At 45.0% G+C, this 16,840-nt stretch overlaps 1 protein-coding gene across 2 annotated transcripts in view; it reads left to right on the top strand.

The window, feature by feature from the left end:
• The window catches only part of LOC141793199 (transcription factor COE1), a 54,022-nt gene that overhangs the window by 16,706 nt on the left and 20,476 nt on the right, over positions 1-16,840 (top strand). For both annotated transcript variants that reach the window (XM_074673693.1, XM_074673692.1), the window contains exons 7-9: positions 11,808-11,889; positions 13,354-13,495; positions 15,815-15,945. In XM_074673693.1, coding sequence (XP_074529794.1) covers positions 11,808-11,889; positions 13,354-13,495; positions 15,815-15,945 — 355 coding nt within the window. The remainder of the gene's footprint in view (positions 1-11,807; positions 11,890-13,353; positions 13,496-15,814; positions 15,946-16,840) is intronic.

Genomic DNA, 16,840 nt, shown 5'->3' on the forward strand with positions numbered 1-16,840 from the left:
AACTGATCCTGGATCAGCCCTCATTAACTTAAAGGGCAGAGGGGCTGTTTGTCCAGATAAAAGAAATGACCCCAAAGCAGGGCCAATTAACTCAGAGGGCAGAAGGCGCTGGAATTGATGGCATGCCTGGTTTTGTTTAATAAAAGTTTGATTAGAAAAGGAGCTGATTGCACTTTTGTTTTATTGTGAGTTTAAGCTGTCCCTCAGTTATTTATTATTAAGGATGAGCACACACACACACAGACACACACAGACACACACACACAGGCAGGGCAAGCCTCCACCTGTTCTCCTCTCTCCTCTCACGCCTAAGGGGACGAGTATGGTAGATAACAGTTTGAGTGGGCCTGCTGCAAAACACTAATCAGACCTAACACTGCCTAATTAGCACAGAGTCCGCTGATTGGCTTACAGCAATAATTAACACAGGTGAGAATAATTAGCTCCCCATAGACCTGTTTGTGCCTGTGTGTGTGTGTGTGTGTATATGTGTGTGTGGAGGATGTTATTATGCAGTCTTAGTCCCCAGTGAGACAGAGGAGGCAGAGGGAAGAATCAAACTCATTACTGAAACCAGGCCAACCTGTGTTAGGTGCTCTGCTTTCCCACACCCAGAGAATTAGCCACAGAGAGATCCACCTTCCTCCCATCCCTCCTGCTTTTTCTCCCTTCATGTGTGTGTGCTTACTTTCCCTCTCTTCTCTCCGTCCCTTTCCCTTCAGCCCCCCCCTTACCGACGACTGAAGGTGCGTTTGAGGAATCTCACCGCTAGGTGAACCTGCTAAGATAAGATGAAACACAGACACAGGGCATCTTTCTATCATATTCTGTCTCTCTGGTGGTCTGCTTCTTGCTTTTATCCCCCGCCCAGCCCTCCTCCGATCTCTCCTCAGTATAACAAGAACAAAATAGGTTGAAAAAATGTTGGCGAGTGCTGTCTGCCTCTCCTTATAAAAAGCTCCAGCATATAGCCTCTCCCTCTCCATAAAATTGTATACAGTCCACTCCATGAACTACCACTTATTGCTGGCTGTATGCAGGAGATATTGAATCATGCTCAGCCAACGCCTCGTGCAGACTCCGAGAGGGAACCAGAGATGGAGATAATGACTGAGAAGGAGAGACAAAGAAAAAGAAAAACATGGGACAGTGTTTTGCTGAGAGACTGGCCGTCGTTCATCAGTCTGTGAGCAGCATGGTGTCCTCCATCTCACTCCTCCTGGTTATTTTTGCCAAAGTGCCGCTTCTTTGATCAAGACAACATCACAGAGAAGAAGACGGGCACGCAGACATTGAGAGGGGGTTAATATTGGAACACAATTGACGGCTTGTCACTTTTAGCTCCTAGGCACCAACATCCCAGAGTAGTTAGTTAGGTGCTGGTGAGGAAAAGAGGAGGGGGGTAACAGACACAAAACGCTCACACACGTCTCCCAGAGCTTTTTGAGTGCTAAATAAATTACAAGCGACGATGTAAATTGGTGTTTTCCTGGTGTGTGTGGCTGCTTCGGGGATTTATTTTTCATGTCAAGACATTTTAGAGTGGTTTAGGAGTGCAGGATGTACGGGTAATGAATTTAACCCACCGCACAAACACACACACACAAACACACACAGTTTAGCTTTCGTGTGGAAAGGAGGCGATATTCACCTGACCACAGGTGCATGGCAGCATTAATCTGAGGCACAAGCAGCCTGACTCCCACCCTCCTTTTTCTTTTCCGCACTATTGTTCTCCACTCAACTGGGCCCGGGGAGGTGCCAGGGGGGACACCAGCCTATAAGCGTACACTGGTAGAGACACAGTGGGAGAGGAAAGCTCATTGTTGGCTGACTGATCTCCAGTCTTGCGCTGACAAGCCTCTCATGTTTGCTGGTTTTGTTTTTTTTTTTTTGTCATTGTTGTTGTTGTTGTTGTTGTTGTGTTCCTGCCTGGCACACACTTGCCTCTCAAAACAGGCAGCTTCTACCTCTGTCACACCAAGGCTGTCAACACGACGCTCAGCCGCACTTCACTCCACATCCCTGCGAGCCATGCGACGTACAGACACACAGGTAGAGACGTATGTACGGGCTAAATGGATGTACTCAAAGGCAGCTTAAACGCATATAAGAGCTGTAAAAGCAGTGTTTACGGGAGGCATTTGCATAGTGTTCATCGCACTCTCTGCCTCCTGTCTCTGTACACACACACACACACACACACACACACACACACACACACACACACTGAGCTGCACTTTCCCCCTTGAACACTCTCTGCAGGCCTTCCTGACTAAAGAAACAAAATGAAAGAAGGTTGATTGAGGCAAAACAAGGAAGGTTGTTTTTTTCATATTTCCTGTTTCAATAATTAATATGCATGAGTTTTATGGCCGCTTAAGATGCGATCAATTATTCATTAACAGCATGTTAATTGCATCCACAGTCGTGAATATTTAACCAAACACTAAATCAATGGGGTCGAATGAGCAGCAATATGGACATTTTATAAGCTTTGCCAAAATTGGGTTAGGCTTTAATGAAAAACGCCAGAGAGCAGATTGAAAAGGGACAAATGTGGCGAAAACTCCACCAAAGGACGCAGGCGTGTGTTTGGAAAGCAGGCGTTATGAATAAATGCAGCATGTTGACTGGTAATGGTATAGTCTGTGACTCTTTGCCTTTTCTTCTGCTTTGTCTCTTTATTCTCATCTCCTTTTCTAAATGGAGAGGATGTAATCTCCTCATCTCTGCCCACTGTAGCCAGCCTTTTTCACTCTCAAAGACTCCAGACTCCTTTGTCCTGGATCTTTGTGTACTTGTGTGTGTGGCGTGGTTGTGTCTGTGCAGCTCTTGTTTGTGTGTGAGTGTGTGTGTCACAGCGGTGTCTGGACGTTGACATTTCTCTGCTTGGATAACCATCGCGCCCTCTGTCCCTCTGTCCCTCCAGCCATGACGCAGGGTAATGTCACCTGTCAGTCTCAAACTCCTACTTACAACCGCTGCACCCCCTCAGCCCTCACCCGCTTCCTAACCCCCCTCCCTCTCCAGCCTCATGGAACACCAGCACTCACGCCACCTCCAGTCCGCCACCCTTTCACCTCGACCCTATCTGGACCTCACCTGCACAGGAGACAAAACCCTCCATCTCCTCCTTCTCTGCTCCTTTTGTCTTCCTCCGCAGTACCTCATATGACTCCATCTCCTCCTGCTCTTTCTCTGCCTTATATCCAAATGTTAACTCACCCCTCCCTCCCTCTTACATTTGCCCTCAGGAGCCAGAATATGAAATAGGAAGAAGTGCTTGTAGTGAATGGGAAAGTCAGAGGTGGGAAGTTGACTTTTTGTCTGGACCCAAGTGTGCCTGTTTTCAATTACTCTCCCTGCACAGGCGGGGTGGAGGTTTATGCGTTATATGGGAATGTAATTGACTATAACTGCCCTCCTAACATTAACCAGGTGTACTAGCTGAGTGTGTGAGATTAGGCCCCAGGTCTTGGCCATTATGGTGTGTGTGGACTTTTCTGTCTGTGTGTGTGTTGTTGATGTATTTATACCGGCTCCTGTGAGGTGCCGCCCATTAGCACCAGGCTTTACCTCACATTTTTTCATGTGTTTCTCTTCACATGTGTGCATACTTTGACTTCTCGTCCTTTTGTGTTAGTTTCGTCATGCTTTTTCCTCTGTGTGCACCTAAGAATGAAAGGGAAAGTTTGAAAAAAAAAAGAAAAAGAGGCAGGATACAGATCCAGGCCGCTTCAAGGGGGGCCTGACTTTACAAGGACAAAGTCAAAATGGGCCCATTCACAAGGCTGACACACTGTGATTTGTATGTATAGTGCTGTGCAGCCTGCGGGGCACTAGCCCAGGGGCTATCACTGACACCCAGACCAGTGCACGAGCACAAGAGGGGAGGTGCTGGAGGAAAATCAGGAGTGTGTGTGCGTGTCTCCTTCTGTGCATCAACAGGCTGTCAATCAAACCCGCGCCACTGCCTGTCAGTCTTCCATAGAGCTTGTCCAGCGGAGAATGGGAGTCCCTGGGACCCTGGGAGGAGAAAGGGAGGAGGAGGGGGAAATCAGGGAGGAGACGACTGTCTGTCTCAGTGACTCGGGTTTGATTTGATATTTGATACCGAGCATGTGGCATTTGAATGCAAATCTGTTGTGATTGTCCCACCGTCTGATAGGGTTAAGAGGAACCTATGGGGGATATGCATGTGTGCATGTGTACACCAGAGACACTCTCACATACAAAATGATACTGAGAATCATTCAGACGGGTTATGTTACACACCAATTCACTCACATTAGCCTTTTTCTCTATAAAAGCAATATAAATATATCTAATTAGAATAAATATAGGTAAGAGATCAGAGGCTGTGAATGCTTCATTTCTCCTTGTGTGTGAAGTAGTTTTATTTGAGTATAAACCTTGGCAGTGTTTGAATGTATACATCTTTAACATGACTGTATGTGTTTGTTTGAAACTGTGCAGGATAATTATTTCCCTGCGTGTGTGTAAGGAACTGTGTTTAAAAGCAGGCATGCCAAGTAGGTAGACAGACACACAGACAGATAGACGGGTGGATAAAGCCTGTATTACTGCAGTATGGAAATGTGAGGCTCAGTTCCCTCCCAATTAGAGCAGTGACTTCTGAAATGCCATAATACCCATTAATTAGCAGGCTGCTATTTTCTCAGTGATATGGCTAATTAGTCTGCGGGGCTCTACACTATCTGGACCATTATTATTGGGTTGATGCCATGCAAACACACTCATCTAGGCTACACACACTCATGTTGGAGTTGATGCGTTAACACAAGCACACTCACGTTTGTATTTGTGGCGTAAAAGGGGAAGAGATACACATGCAGCACTCATTGCAACAATTTCCCACAGCTGAGTGACCCTCATTTAAGCGACACCATTACACGCTTCAGTAGCAGCAAAGCAGAACACGACAGAGTTAATGGTGAAGGTGGGATGCACAGTTACACACAGGACGCCCTCTTCTTCAAATATGCTCCTCATAACATGTTATTATAAGCCGATAAAACGGCAGCACCCTCGTCCTCGCTCTCTGACGAACAACAGGGAAAGGTGTCAGCCCCTCCTGTGATGACTCAACATGTGTGTGTGTGTGCGTGTGTGTGTGTGTGCGGTGCTCCCCCTGCCTCGACAGTCCATCAGTGTCTCCCACCGGACAGACAGGCCACTGACACAGCACCAGCAGGCCGGGGAACCTTTTCAATCACTGGCTCACTTTTCCCTCTCTGTCAGGTGGCAGAAAGGCGTGATTGATCTGTTGTTACTCGGCGGCAGTGAAGGAGTGAAAAGAAGTTGTGCTGGGTAGAAAAAAAAAAAAAAACAGGTCTGGCATGTGTGACAACCACTTTCATAAGTTTATTAATCATCTTCATCAATATTGCAGCCCTGGTCCTGCTGTTGGTTGTCATGCAGCTTGTGTGTGTGTTTCCATGTGTGTGCGTTCACACTCCACGCAGCCCGATGAACTTCATAAGTGTCCCATCACCACTTTAATCAAATTACTTATGAACCAAAATTGACAGTTTTCATTAATTATAAAGGATTATTCTAATTGCGATTCAAATTTATTCATTTAGAACAGACGGCATTCAGTAATGTTTCAGGAAATTTGCATATTAAATGGAGAGGGTAGGCCATTAGCTATGCTAATGTATGCATGATTCCTTATTTTGTGATTGGTGGGCCATATGTAGCAGGCTGGGGGTGTGCAGGTGAGGAATCTAGAAGGAGCTGTAATATATTTGATAAACACAGAGGGATGCAAGGCCAAAACACACATGTCCACACGCACACACGCACTCTGTAGGAAGCCATACGTCTCTGTTCAGTATCAATCTCCCTCTTTTTTTCCACGGTCACACACACACACACACACCACACTTTGTCTCACATTTTCCTTGCTCTCTCCTACTCCCTGCTTCCATATTCCTCCCTCAAGACCCATTGGTGGGAACAACTTTTCACCCGAGAACAAACACGGCACACTAATTAAGTTTCTGATTTCTGATCCTGCTGCATTTAGAAACATAACCTTGAGCCTGCGTACACTCACAGTCATAGTTATGATTTAATACGGTGCTTAAATGGAACAAAAAGAAAGAACTTTTGCAAGCGGCACATTCATCCCCACAATGTATGGGGCCGGTCGCGGGTTGACACAATGCTCTTTATCAAGCTATATATAGTGGATGCATTATGCATTAAGTTTAACATGCGCTTAAATCAACACTATTCAATATGAATACATCAGTCCTCAACCAAGGTAGAGAGGAGAACAGTTAGGGTAAATGACTGCACAGGGAGGGAACAGGCGGGCTTAAGCAAGCGGTCACACACACCCTTCGGCGCCTACCCCGGCTGATGACAGGGCCATTATTCACTGGTCAGTCCCATGAGGGCAGGGTTTGGGCCGGACAGGGTAGCAGAGCGTCCCAGCATGGCAGGACAACGTTGAGGTGAGAGGGACCAGGACCCTTCATTACTCCTGTGATCGGGGGCCTCGAGCTTTTCCTTCTCCCTCCCTCTGTCTCCTTCTCTCTTTGTCTCTGTCTCCATCAGATTAATGGGCCAGGCCCCGACAGAGGAAGTGTTTCAATCAGCACCGCCTGCCAAGCTTGTCCATCATCCAGACAGCCTCTTATTCATCATGGCTTTGATACACACACACGCACACACACACACATGCACGAATGTTTATTTGGTTGCATTTTCCCCCTGGTGCTCTGGTGTAAATCCAGGCCACAGGTAGCGATGTTATCAGGCTACAAGTTGTTGAACCCGGCTCCCTTTTCTCCTTTCATTGCTGCTCCCATGCAGCACAGCTCTCATTGCCTGTCTTTCAACGCTCCCAGCACCATTTCTCAGTTGAATTTTGAATGATCCTTTTGGGATGAAATGGATGAAACACAATTGGTTAAGTGTCTCTGGGACTTCTGTCCCCAAGCTGGGACTGGAGCTCCGGCTTCATGGAGGGGCGAGGAGCGATCTCTCCCAAGTGGGGCCTTTCCCTGAGCGGCAAAGGCGCAGCACGGATCCTCCCTGACCCAGCGTCCCCCTCCTCCAGGGTCCATTTGTTCTGAGAAATATTTAACAACGGGCAAATTCAGCTGACACGACATGCACACACATCGAGCAGATACGGACGAGGAGGAGGATGGCACGATGCACGAAGCGAGCTGGAGATGAATTTTTCAGCGCAGTGAGATGTTCTATTTAAATAAATCATGACACTTAAGATAGACATGGGGCCAATATAGAGGTGCTTGCTGCTACTTTAAAGAGTAGCACTCCAAAGGAATGAAGCTAAGGATGTGTGTCTGTTACAGTCTCTTTCTGACCACCTACCCTCTTGTTCCTGTGTGTTTTATTTCATGTCATGTCTTTTTCCATCAGATCTATCTTCCTGATATTAGTGTTTTATGTTGTACTGGTTGTTTTCTTCAAGTAAACTGGGCCACTGCAGACTGTTACAGCCCAGTGTCCAAGGCCCTGGGCCAGACCCAGAGACAGACCTGGTTCTGGATTATTAATGTCCCCCCCTGTGGAGCCAGGCCTCCTCCCCCACCCAGTGCCCCCCTACACCCCTGGGGTCAGCCTGCATGGCTCCTGGTGCAAGGCCCCCCTCATAAATCTCCCTAAATTAGTGTGTGTGTCTGTGTGTATGTGAGTGTGTGTGCCTCCATGCTTAAACATATACTGCAGGCAGGGAGACAGGTCACCATGAAAACAAGCCAGTCAGGCTCTTGGTTGAAGTGTCAGTGATGCATGGCGGAAAGAGCGAAAGAAGGAGGACGAGAAATGAAACACAAGAGGAGGAAAAGAAAATACACAAAACAGGACCTGAGGAAGAAATTTGGTTCTCAGAAAGCTCCAGACTTCACTCCAACTTCAGCCACAGATTCATCATTTTTTTTCCTCCTGTAATGTTATATTTGCTTAGAAATATTTACACTTAATTTGAACTTGCTTCGGACTACATTAGGATCGATTTGCTGAACAAATGTTGATGTTTAATTGCTCAAGTGCAGGATCCTCCATCCCTCTACCTGCCTAGATTAGTTCAACATGTCCCACGGTGGTAACAGGCGAGGGGAAGTGCTGTTGTGTCACTTAGTTAACCCCCGAGACAAATGGCTCCCCTCCGGAGCACAGTGAATTACACACCTCATGAAGCATATTAGGAGCCAGACACACTGCTTTTCTTCTGGAGATGATCTGTATGGCTGAAATGGATGGAGGCAGACAGAGAGGAGAGGGCTGAGTTATGGCATCACCCACAGCCATTTTTACTGCGCATCAGAACAAAACAGAGGGAGAGCAGAGCGAGAGGAGGGGCCAGCGGATAAAGAAATGAGGCAGGAAGATGAACGGTACACTGAGACACAAAAGGCTGAAAAGATGAATAAACTGGAACTACTGAGGAAGATAAAACAGCACAGCTCTAAAGTTATCTGTGTTAAACTCGACAAGGAAAACAACTCTTTACCTCATTTGTTGCTAATGTCGGAAAATTATTAGAAAATATAACAGAATTGTCCCTCGGAGGCTTCTGTGCTGTTAGCTAATCGTGTAGACAATCTTTATCACCTCAGTAATAATATTTAGATGCTACAGGGATTACTTAAAAGTTGTGTTATAATTGCTTTCCTTGTTTTGTTTTTTATGGGCAGGGGGTGATTTTGTGTTTAATTGCTCCAAAGTGACAAATAATGGCCGTTATGATATGATGAAAGTGTGAGATCATTAAATTACTGCAGCGACCGGCTGCATGTGTTTATTCGTTTGTTTTTTTTATTTCGCTTTTACAAATTTACGCCACGAGGCTTCGAGAGGCCAAGCAGTTATTTACACAAATTCACTTCCACAGCCGTTCCTGGATTTGGGGGTAATTACGTGAGAGCAAAATGGTTTTATTTCATTTAATCCGGGCCGGCACAGCAATTTGCACGAGTTATATTTGTAGTTGTTCAGCCTGCACGGTGAAACAGCTTGAAACCAGCAAGGGTCTCAAATACAAAGAAGATAGAGAGGGCAATATCTGAACTAACGCAGTTTTGTTGGTAAACAGCAGAAATGTATGTTTTTCAGATGCACAGGTTATATTTTGTGGCACCATCCCTGTGAATCTTCAACATGGCAGGGCCGGAGCTAAGATGTTAGACACTGAGCTGTCCACATGCCCCCCCTTATGAAGCATTCAGTACATGTAATTTCACAACAAATCAATTTTAATGCTAGAGATCACAACGGGTGATGTCATTCAAGGGGCATCTGAGATCACCGGGGCAGGATTATGGACTATTTCAGACAAAAACCAATTGTGAAGCAATAACTTATCGTTTCTGATGGATTGAAAAAGTTAGAGAAACAAAATAAAGGGGAGCTGAGCAGGACAAATAAGAGAATTAAAGGCTATTGCTATTTATCTGTCCATATTTACTGGTCAGCTGTCAATCAGATTATCCATAAATCCTTATGCTAATCTCTTTGCTATTGCATATCATCACGCACTGCTCCTGATTTGACCCCCCCCTCCTCCCTCCTTTGCCACACACCCACTCTCTGTTGATCCATGTAAATGTGTGCAGCGGTGATTCCAGTCCCCTGGCTCCCGGGGAGATGAGATGGAGAACGGAGGAATCAACATGCTACAGTTTTGTAATGTTTCCGTGCGGCTGACTCCAGACACCTTAAGTCATGTAAATAATGAATCAGATGATCCACGCATGCAGGAGATGGAGGGGACACGTTGACATATGGCAAAGCGAATGAGGCATACTGACTTCCTGCTGTCTTCATCTCTCCCTCTTTTTTTTTGGTGCTTCATACTTCAGCAAAGTCTCACTTCTTCTTCCTCTCCAAACCAAACTCTAATATTTAACCTCTTCCGTTGGCCACCTCTGACTCCGCTGACCCTCACTCTCCTGTATCCACTTATCCATCATCTGTCCATCATGAATACCTCAGAGGAGCAGGAGAAGGACACATGGGGGGAAAAGCGGAGTTGATGAATTAAACACGAGAGCCAGTGAAGAAGGTGGAGTATGTTGGACAAGTGGATGTAGTCCACAGCTGTCTGCGCGGCTGCTCTCTGACCCTGAGGAGATAAGAAAGTTGGGAGACCCTCAGCATTTGGGGTCCAACCGCCACTGTGAAAAAAACCCTCCATCTCTGTGCATCATGAATTATTGAGATATTGGCCTACAGCTTCTAAAATATACAGGAGTGTGGTCTGTCTCTCCTTTCGAATTTCACGTACCTTGTCCTTCTGTCTATCTTTCTATCATTTTCTCTTCTCACTCTGCTTTCTCCTGTCACTGTCTCCTTGTTTTTCTTTTTTCTCCCCCTTCTCATTCAGATTTAGCTTCTTGTGCCAGAGAGATCGTAAATCAGAACACAAACAAAGCAGGAGAAGAAGATAAAAAAAAAGAAAGCAGCAAAGAAAGACAGTTTGTTATTCACATCATAAGAGGCATTCTCCTCTTTACTCAGAGAACACTGTCTACCACTAACCAGCTGTCATGCATTTAAAAGTTGTCAGGGATAAATTCACCAGTTCTTGTGTTACATCAGATGCTTGTAATGCACACAGCAGTGAGCCAGCCTTTGAAATGAGACAGAACTCTGATCTGTCCATTTATCTTCTTTGCTCTCTTGTTCTGTTTTTTTTTTTCCTCTAGATGAAGCAATTGTCCAAGGCTGCTTTTCTGTTTCTCCTGACATGCCTCCCTCCTCTTCTCTATACTTGTGTGTATGTGTGTGCACGCGTGCGTGTTGCGACTCCTCGTGCATGATTGTATCTAAGGCAGTTGGCTCCAAACGCGCTGCCCAGTGCAGAATCCTAGCCATAACAAATGAACAGTGGGTAGAAAATAAGACATATGAAAGAAAAGCTGAGCAAAGGAGTGATTCTCTCTCTGGCTGCTGGAGATCTGTATTGTAAGCAGTTTCAGCTGTCAGCATTTCTTTGAGCTACCTCAAAGGGAGGAGGGGTGGGATGTTGTAGTATTATTTTCCCCCCTTTTGAGGGTTCCTGTTTATTTGTACACGGAGCTGTTTATTTTTGCGGTTCATTTGATATAGTTTTTCTTCTTCACAAGCAGACAGACAATAGAGAAGGGAGAGTGGAGGGATGTTCACGACTGTAGTTGCACTCAAAAAAAGAAGTTATCGGGCTTTAAACTACAGGGTGGGGCTCGGGAATAAATTGTCAGACGTCCCCTTTCTGCTTTTCAGGCCCTCAGTGCCCCCCTACACTCACACTCCCCATATACTCCTCCACCCCCCACCCCACCCCCCTCTCCAGCCCTCCCTCCCTCATTAAGTATTGATGTGGGTAGCCATACTTGCCATCTCAGCCTATTAATAATGCATGGCAGGTGCTGTTGATGTGGTCTCTCACACTGAGATTGAGAGAGGCAGGAATGGCAACACTGTGCTGCAAAGTAGCTACAGCACAACCTCCGTCACACGCCTCTGCAGTTTTGGAGAGCGGTGGGGGGGGGTGTCTGTGTCTGCTGCCCCGGTGAGTTTATGGCAAGCTGTGACAGCAGCTCGGAGATGGATATACAAGGTAGCATCTTACTCAATATCCCCGAGCTGTTTTTACATCCAAAACTGCCTTTGCCATAAACAACTGATGGATGAGGGTGGGAAAGAGTACGAGCCCTGTCTGCCACAGCCAGTTTATTTGTTTTATTTGTGTTTTGTGGTTTGTTGGAGTAGCTCATACTTTCACTAACTCATTTGTTTTCCCTCTGTCTGTGTTTTCGCAGGTTCTTCCTCAAGTTTTTCCTGAAGTGTAACCAGAACTGCCTGAAGAATGCAGGGAACCCTCGAGACATGAGGCGTTTTCAGGTGAGCCACATCTTGCAGACGGTGTATGGTTGTGCAGTGGACACACCTCATTTGTTTGTGCAAAGCAAACCCTACAAGGTAACAACATAACCTTTTGGAAAAGAACAAAACAAAATCTGTTCAACATAAATGCTCTCTGGGCTTTCCCCAAGATAAATCCAGAGATAAAAGAGATTACCAAATGCACTACTTGGAAATGAAATCATTCATAAACATAGAAAAAATGTTGTTTTGTGCCTTTAAAAACAAGAATAATCATACATCAAGCTTTATAGCTTAAACAATAAAGAATCAAAGCATTTAAAAGAGCACACTCCTTATATCAGCAACAAAATGATTAAAAACACAAAGACAACTCGCTGGCTCACTAACACATGAATCTGCCAAGCTCAACATGAAACATCCCTCAAGCATCCATAGAAACTTTTTTTTTATCAAAGCAGGCATATAATTAAAAATTTTTGAACTTATACTCCAAAATGTCAACTTTCTAACTTTACATATTTAAAGTGATATTCAATAATTAGATAATAATTGGGTAATATGGGTACCTTAAAGCTCCTGTGAAGAGTTTTTAGCTGTTAATGAAACTAACAGTATAAAGATTGCCAGTTTAAAGTCTGATCATTTATAGGAGCAGGGTAAAATGGAAATGAAAATTCTCCTCACGCGTGCACAAGATAAAATCTACAAACATATAGGAGCCAAAATTGACACAGGAGCTTTAAATTGCAAAGATTTGAATCTGTTGAGATTTATTGGCCAATTTTTCATGTTCTCCCCCAGAGCTACAAAGCATTTAAGCATTGTTTGGCTCACCGCATTGGTTTTCAAGATATCAAAAATCATATTTTAATCCCATCTTACAGTTATCATTGCTTTTAACAGCCCAGGAATGCAGCTGTCATTGATCAGGCTCCAGGCTAAACAGTAGAAAGCTGGAGTCAAGAGTTAAGCAGGGAACCATGATGAGCTACCAGGAAGAGCTAGAGCTAAATGCTTCCTTCAGGCCAAAAACATGAGTTAAGGAGAGTTTATGTTGGACTACCATGTACAAGGGTGCAAGAATGTTGGGATAAATGGAAATTTTGCTCTTTACCTTTTCATGGCCACAAGCAGCGTTAAAACTGTAAGGAAGTTGTAGCGTAACCCAGTGTTACATCGGCGGCAAAAACACTGGATCCAAACAAGTCTGGAGTGACTTCATGTATAGAGAGCATGCTTTGAGCTGAAACTTTATCAAAAAGTGTTGAAGAGGATAAATTTTAAGATAAAAACTTTTTGTTTGTGTGAATGTGTTTCCTTCAAAATAAAAGTCTGCTCTTACTCCACATCACATTTTGCAGGAGTTTGTTTTGCCCTGATAAGAACTTAGTTCAACAACAACAGCACAGCCACATATATCTATAATAGGGTGATATTTGTTTTGGTTCAGTGGTCTCCATCTGTCGTTCCCTGTCTCAGGTGGTTGTGTCGACTACGGTGAGCGTGGAGGGTCATGTCCTGGCTGTCTCCGACAACATGTTTGTGCACAACAACTCCAAACACGGGCGCAGAGCTCGGAGACTGGACCCGTCGGAAGGAACACCGTCCTACCTGGAGCACGGTACTAAAATCAGGAACAAAATACTTGAGCTGTCTTTGTCTTCTCACTTTCTCTCTGTCTGTTCAACTCCCCTCTCCTCCCCCTCTCCCTTTTACTCCCCCTTTCCCCTCCCTGTCTGGCTCAGCACTCAACCCCCTCCTCCGTCTCCACTCTATCCCTCTCAAACCTGCTCCCTCGCTTTCTTTCTTATCTCTCCGCTGCTTCCTCCCAGATTCTCACTTTCCTCTCTTGTAGGGTTTCTAACTCGCGCTAAGAGAGGAGCGAGTGGTAGCTAGAGTGAGTCTCTTGTCTCTCCCTTGTGGCTTGCTCCCCTCAGGTCTCTGCCTCTGGGCCCTCTACTCTGCCTCGCATAAGCACTATGTGTCTTATGAGGTCTGTTCTGCTTAAAGCCAACACTGGCTTTATTTCCTCGGAGACCCACTTTTATCCTCCAGCCCTCCATCACTCCCCATCCCTCAGGTTTTCAAACACACCCATACACGCACAGAGAGGAGCCCATGCACACACATACACAGTCAGACCCAAACCTTTAATACTTCATAATGACATGTGCACATGATTTAGGAGCCCGCACTGATTCCCAACTCCCTAATCCAGTTATTTTCTCATTTCGATTTCCCAGACATTGAATAAGAGAAACATATTTTTTTCACTTTGAGGAAAGTCAACCTCAGGGATGATAATGACAAAATACTAAGAAGGGATTTACATGACGGCCTACAGTAGATTGCATTAAGATTGAATGTTGTGGTTAAGTCAATCTAATGACTATTCTCTGGAGGTAAGGTGGACCACTTGTCCCTACGGCTGGTCTCACAGGCAATTGGAAAAGTTCACAAAGACGAGACATATTGGGGACGTCACTTAGGCGCAGACAGAAGAGCACGCACAGTACGCTGACAGATGTTCCCTGTGTCAGAGAGATTTGTTTGGGAATTTCCTCCTCTCTGATTTTCAATTCTCCTGATGGCTTGGGTTTGAAGGAGGAACAACAGGAGTGATAAAAGAAGACAGAGGGAGGATGAAGAGATGAAGAAGGGGTACAGAAACATGATTGTACAAAGAAAAGATGAGATATAAGAAAGAAGGCAGTGGTTTCTTTTTGTTTTGTAGCATGTGTTGAATTTGTGTGCAGGATACACAACTTTGGGGGCCCATATCAGGCGGTAATAGATGAGCAGTGCATAGAGTTGAACAGATGGCACCGAGGAACACCCCAAAGTATAATCCTATCACATGGATTCACGTTCCACCATCTGGTTAATCCACACACACACACACACACACACACACACACAGACACACACATCCACACATGCACATGGAGCGCACATAATATCAGCGGCTGTGAAAAAGGAGGCATCTTAGGCCATGATTACGGCCACAGATTGCTGCTTGGTGAACGTTGATCTCTGCGGGCGTATCAGGGGGCTAAATATCAGTCCAGCTTGTTGGGGAGGATCAACAGAACAGGGAGTCAGGCGAAGAGCAAAAGGCGAGGCTACAGGGGAAAAAAAGTCAGCCCAGTCTAAAGTGGATTATGCCGCTTTGCAGAATTACAGCATGTCTGACAAGCAGCATATCTGTTAAGGAGAGGAGATTTAGCTTGTATAAACATGCATTTTCCCAACGCTGCTCTTTTCTTCAATCACATCCAGTAATCTCAAAGTCCATAATACCAGCAGATAAGGTCGAAAAGCACATTGAATACCAGTTATTGAAATTGTGGTTTATTGTTGTTATTCCATGTACTTTTGTTGGATAACACATAGAGAATATGCTTTCATAAAAAAACATTTAAGCTTACAGGAGTGCATCACAAATCTCCACGCAGGAGCTGAAATGACCCATCGACGGGGCGCTGAGATAGCTGCACTGATACGCGAAGCAGCCAGCTGAGCAAGAGCTGAGTGTTTGGTTAATGAAGGCGGCGTATTCACAGGGCAGAGCTTCTGTTGGCTCTGCTCTGCTCCCCGGTCGCGTGGCCTTTGATCAGACACTCAGCACACCTGACATTTACACGCCTGCACGCTTTGCCACGTGTCATAAAACAAGCGCACCGCCGCTGCCCTCACACACAGGGCAGGGGTGATGTTTAATAACGGGGTGCGTATAATCACTCTGATTAGTATTCCTCGTGCACCCCCGACCCCTGGGAAAGAGGAGAGAGGTGATGTACGTGTGTGTGTGTGTGTGTGTGTGTGTGTGAGTGAGGGATGGGAAGAAGAGGAGGTGACTGTACATGGAGCTGTACAAGGCCTTTATGTGCTGTCATTAGGTTAGTTAGCATCTAATCTATTTTGTGTGTTAATCTCGCAGCGACCCCGAGCATCAAAGCCATCAGCCCGAGCGAAGGCTGGACTACAGGGGGCGCTACCGTCATCATCATTGGGGACAACTTCTTTGACGGGCTGCAGGTCATCTTTGGGACGATGCTGGTCTGGAGTGAGGTTAGTTAAAACTCTGATATCATCAGCATGTGAGTGTTAGCGTTGTTCTCCCTCACAGATAAGTCTTTTGTTATATTTGTCAATCTCTAAATATCAAAAAGAACTAAATCCTAATCAGAGTAACCTCTTTATTTCCAACCCATAGTCTGAAATATTACCACAGCCTTGTTAACTGGGGCAGGAAAACTTTCTTAAACACAGACAGAAGCCTCAACACTTGGGACTGGAAGAAGTTTAACCAAATCGTCCCTTTTCCCTCTGAGATTGTTAAACTTAAAGTCTTTCACAGGTCTGTAGAAGTGAAAGTGTTCAAGTGTTAATGTGAGAAAAAAAAAGAGTCAAAAGCAGCATAAACCGTTTGTGGAAGTAGAGGTATATATCTTTGTTTCTTATTACTTTAATCATCTTGTGACCTGATAAATTTACAGTGTCAATGGATCCCTCGGGGGAGGCTTTGATACCAAAGTTGGAAACTTCTGTCGTAAACTGAACCTCTTTGTCAATTTATTAAGTTTTTCATAGACCCTTTTCAAGTGTGGAGCCAAACATAAGATGGATTCAGCTTCGTAAACTGAAAGATTTCCATTGAAATCCATTTTTAAAGAAGGAATTTCAGATTTTTTCGCATTCTTTGACGAACCAAAGGTTTTTAAGGCTCTTTGGAAGCTGAAATAATTGGCTGTTACTGTGTCTTTAAATTTCCAGATTTAAAAAAAAACCTCATAAATGGATGATAAAAATAATCATTAATTGGAAACCTACTGTAAACCTGTGTGAACAGTCTGCTGTCTCATTTTCTGCAGCACTTCTTTCTTTTCTCCTCTCTGCTCAGCTCCCTCCTGTCTTCTGTTATACGACTATCCGCCTTCTTTGAATGTGTGCACACCGTACTGTA

The sequence above is a fragment of the Halichoeres trimaculatus genome, unplaced genomic scaffold (genome assembly GCF_033239565.1).
Source record: "Halichoeres trimaculatus isolate MK-OKI-2021-1 unplaced genomic scaffold, fHalTri1.1 fHalTri1_scaffold_7, whole genome shotgun sequence".
NCBI classification, from domain to species: Eukaryota; Metazoa; Chordata; class Actinopteri; order Labriformes; family Labridae; genus Halichoeres; species Halichoeres trimaculatus.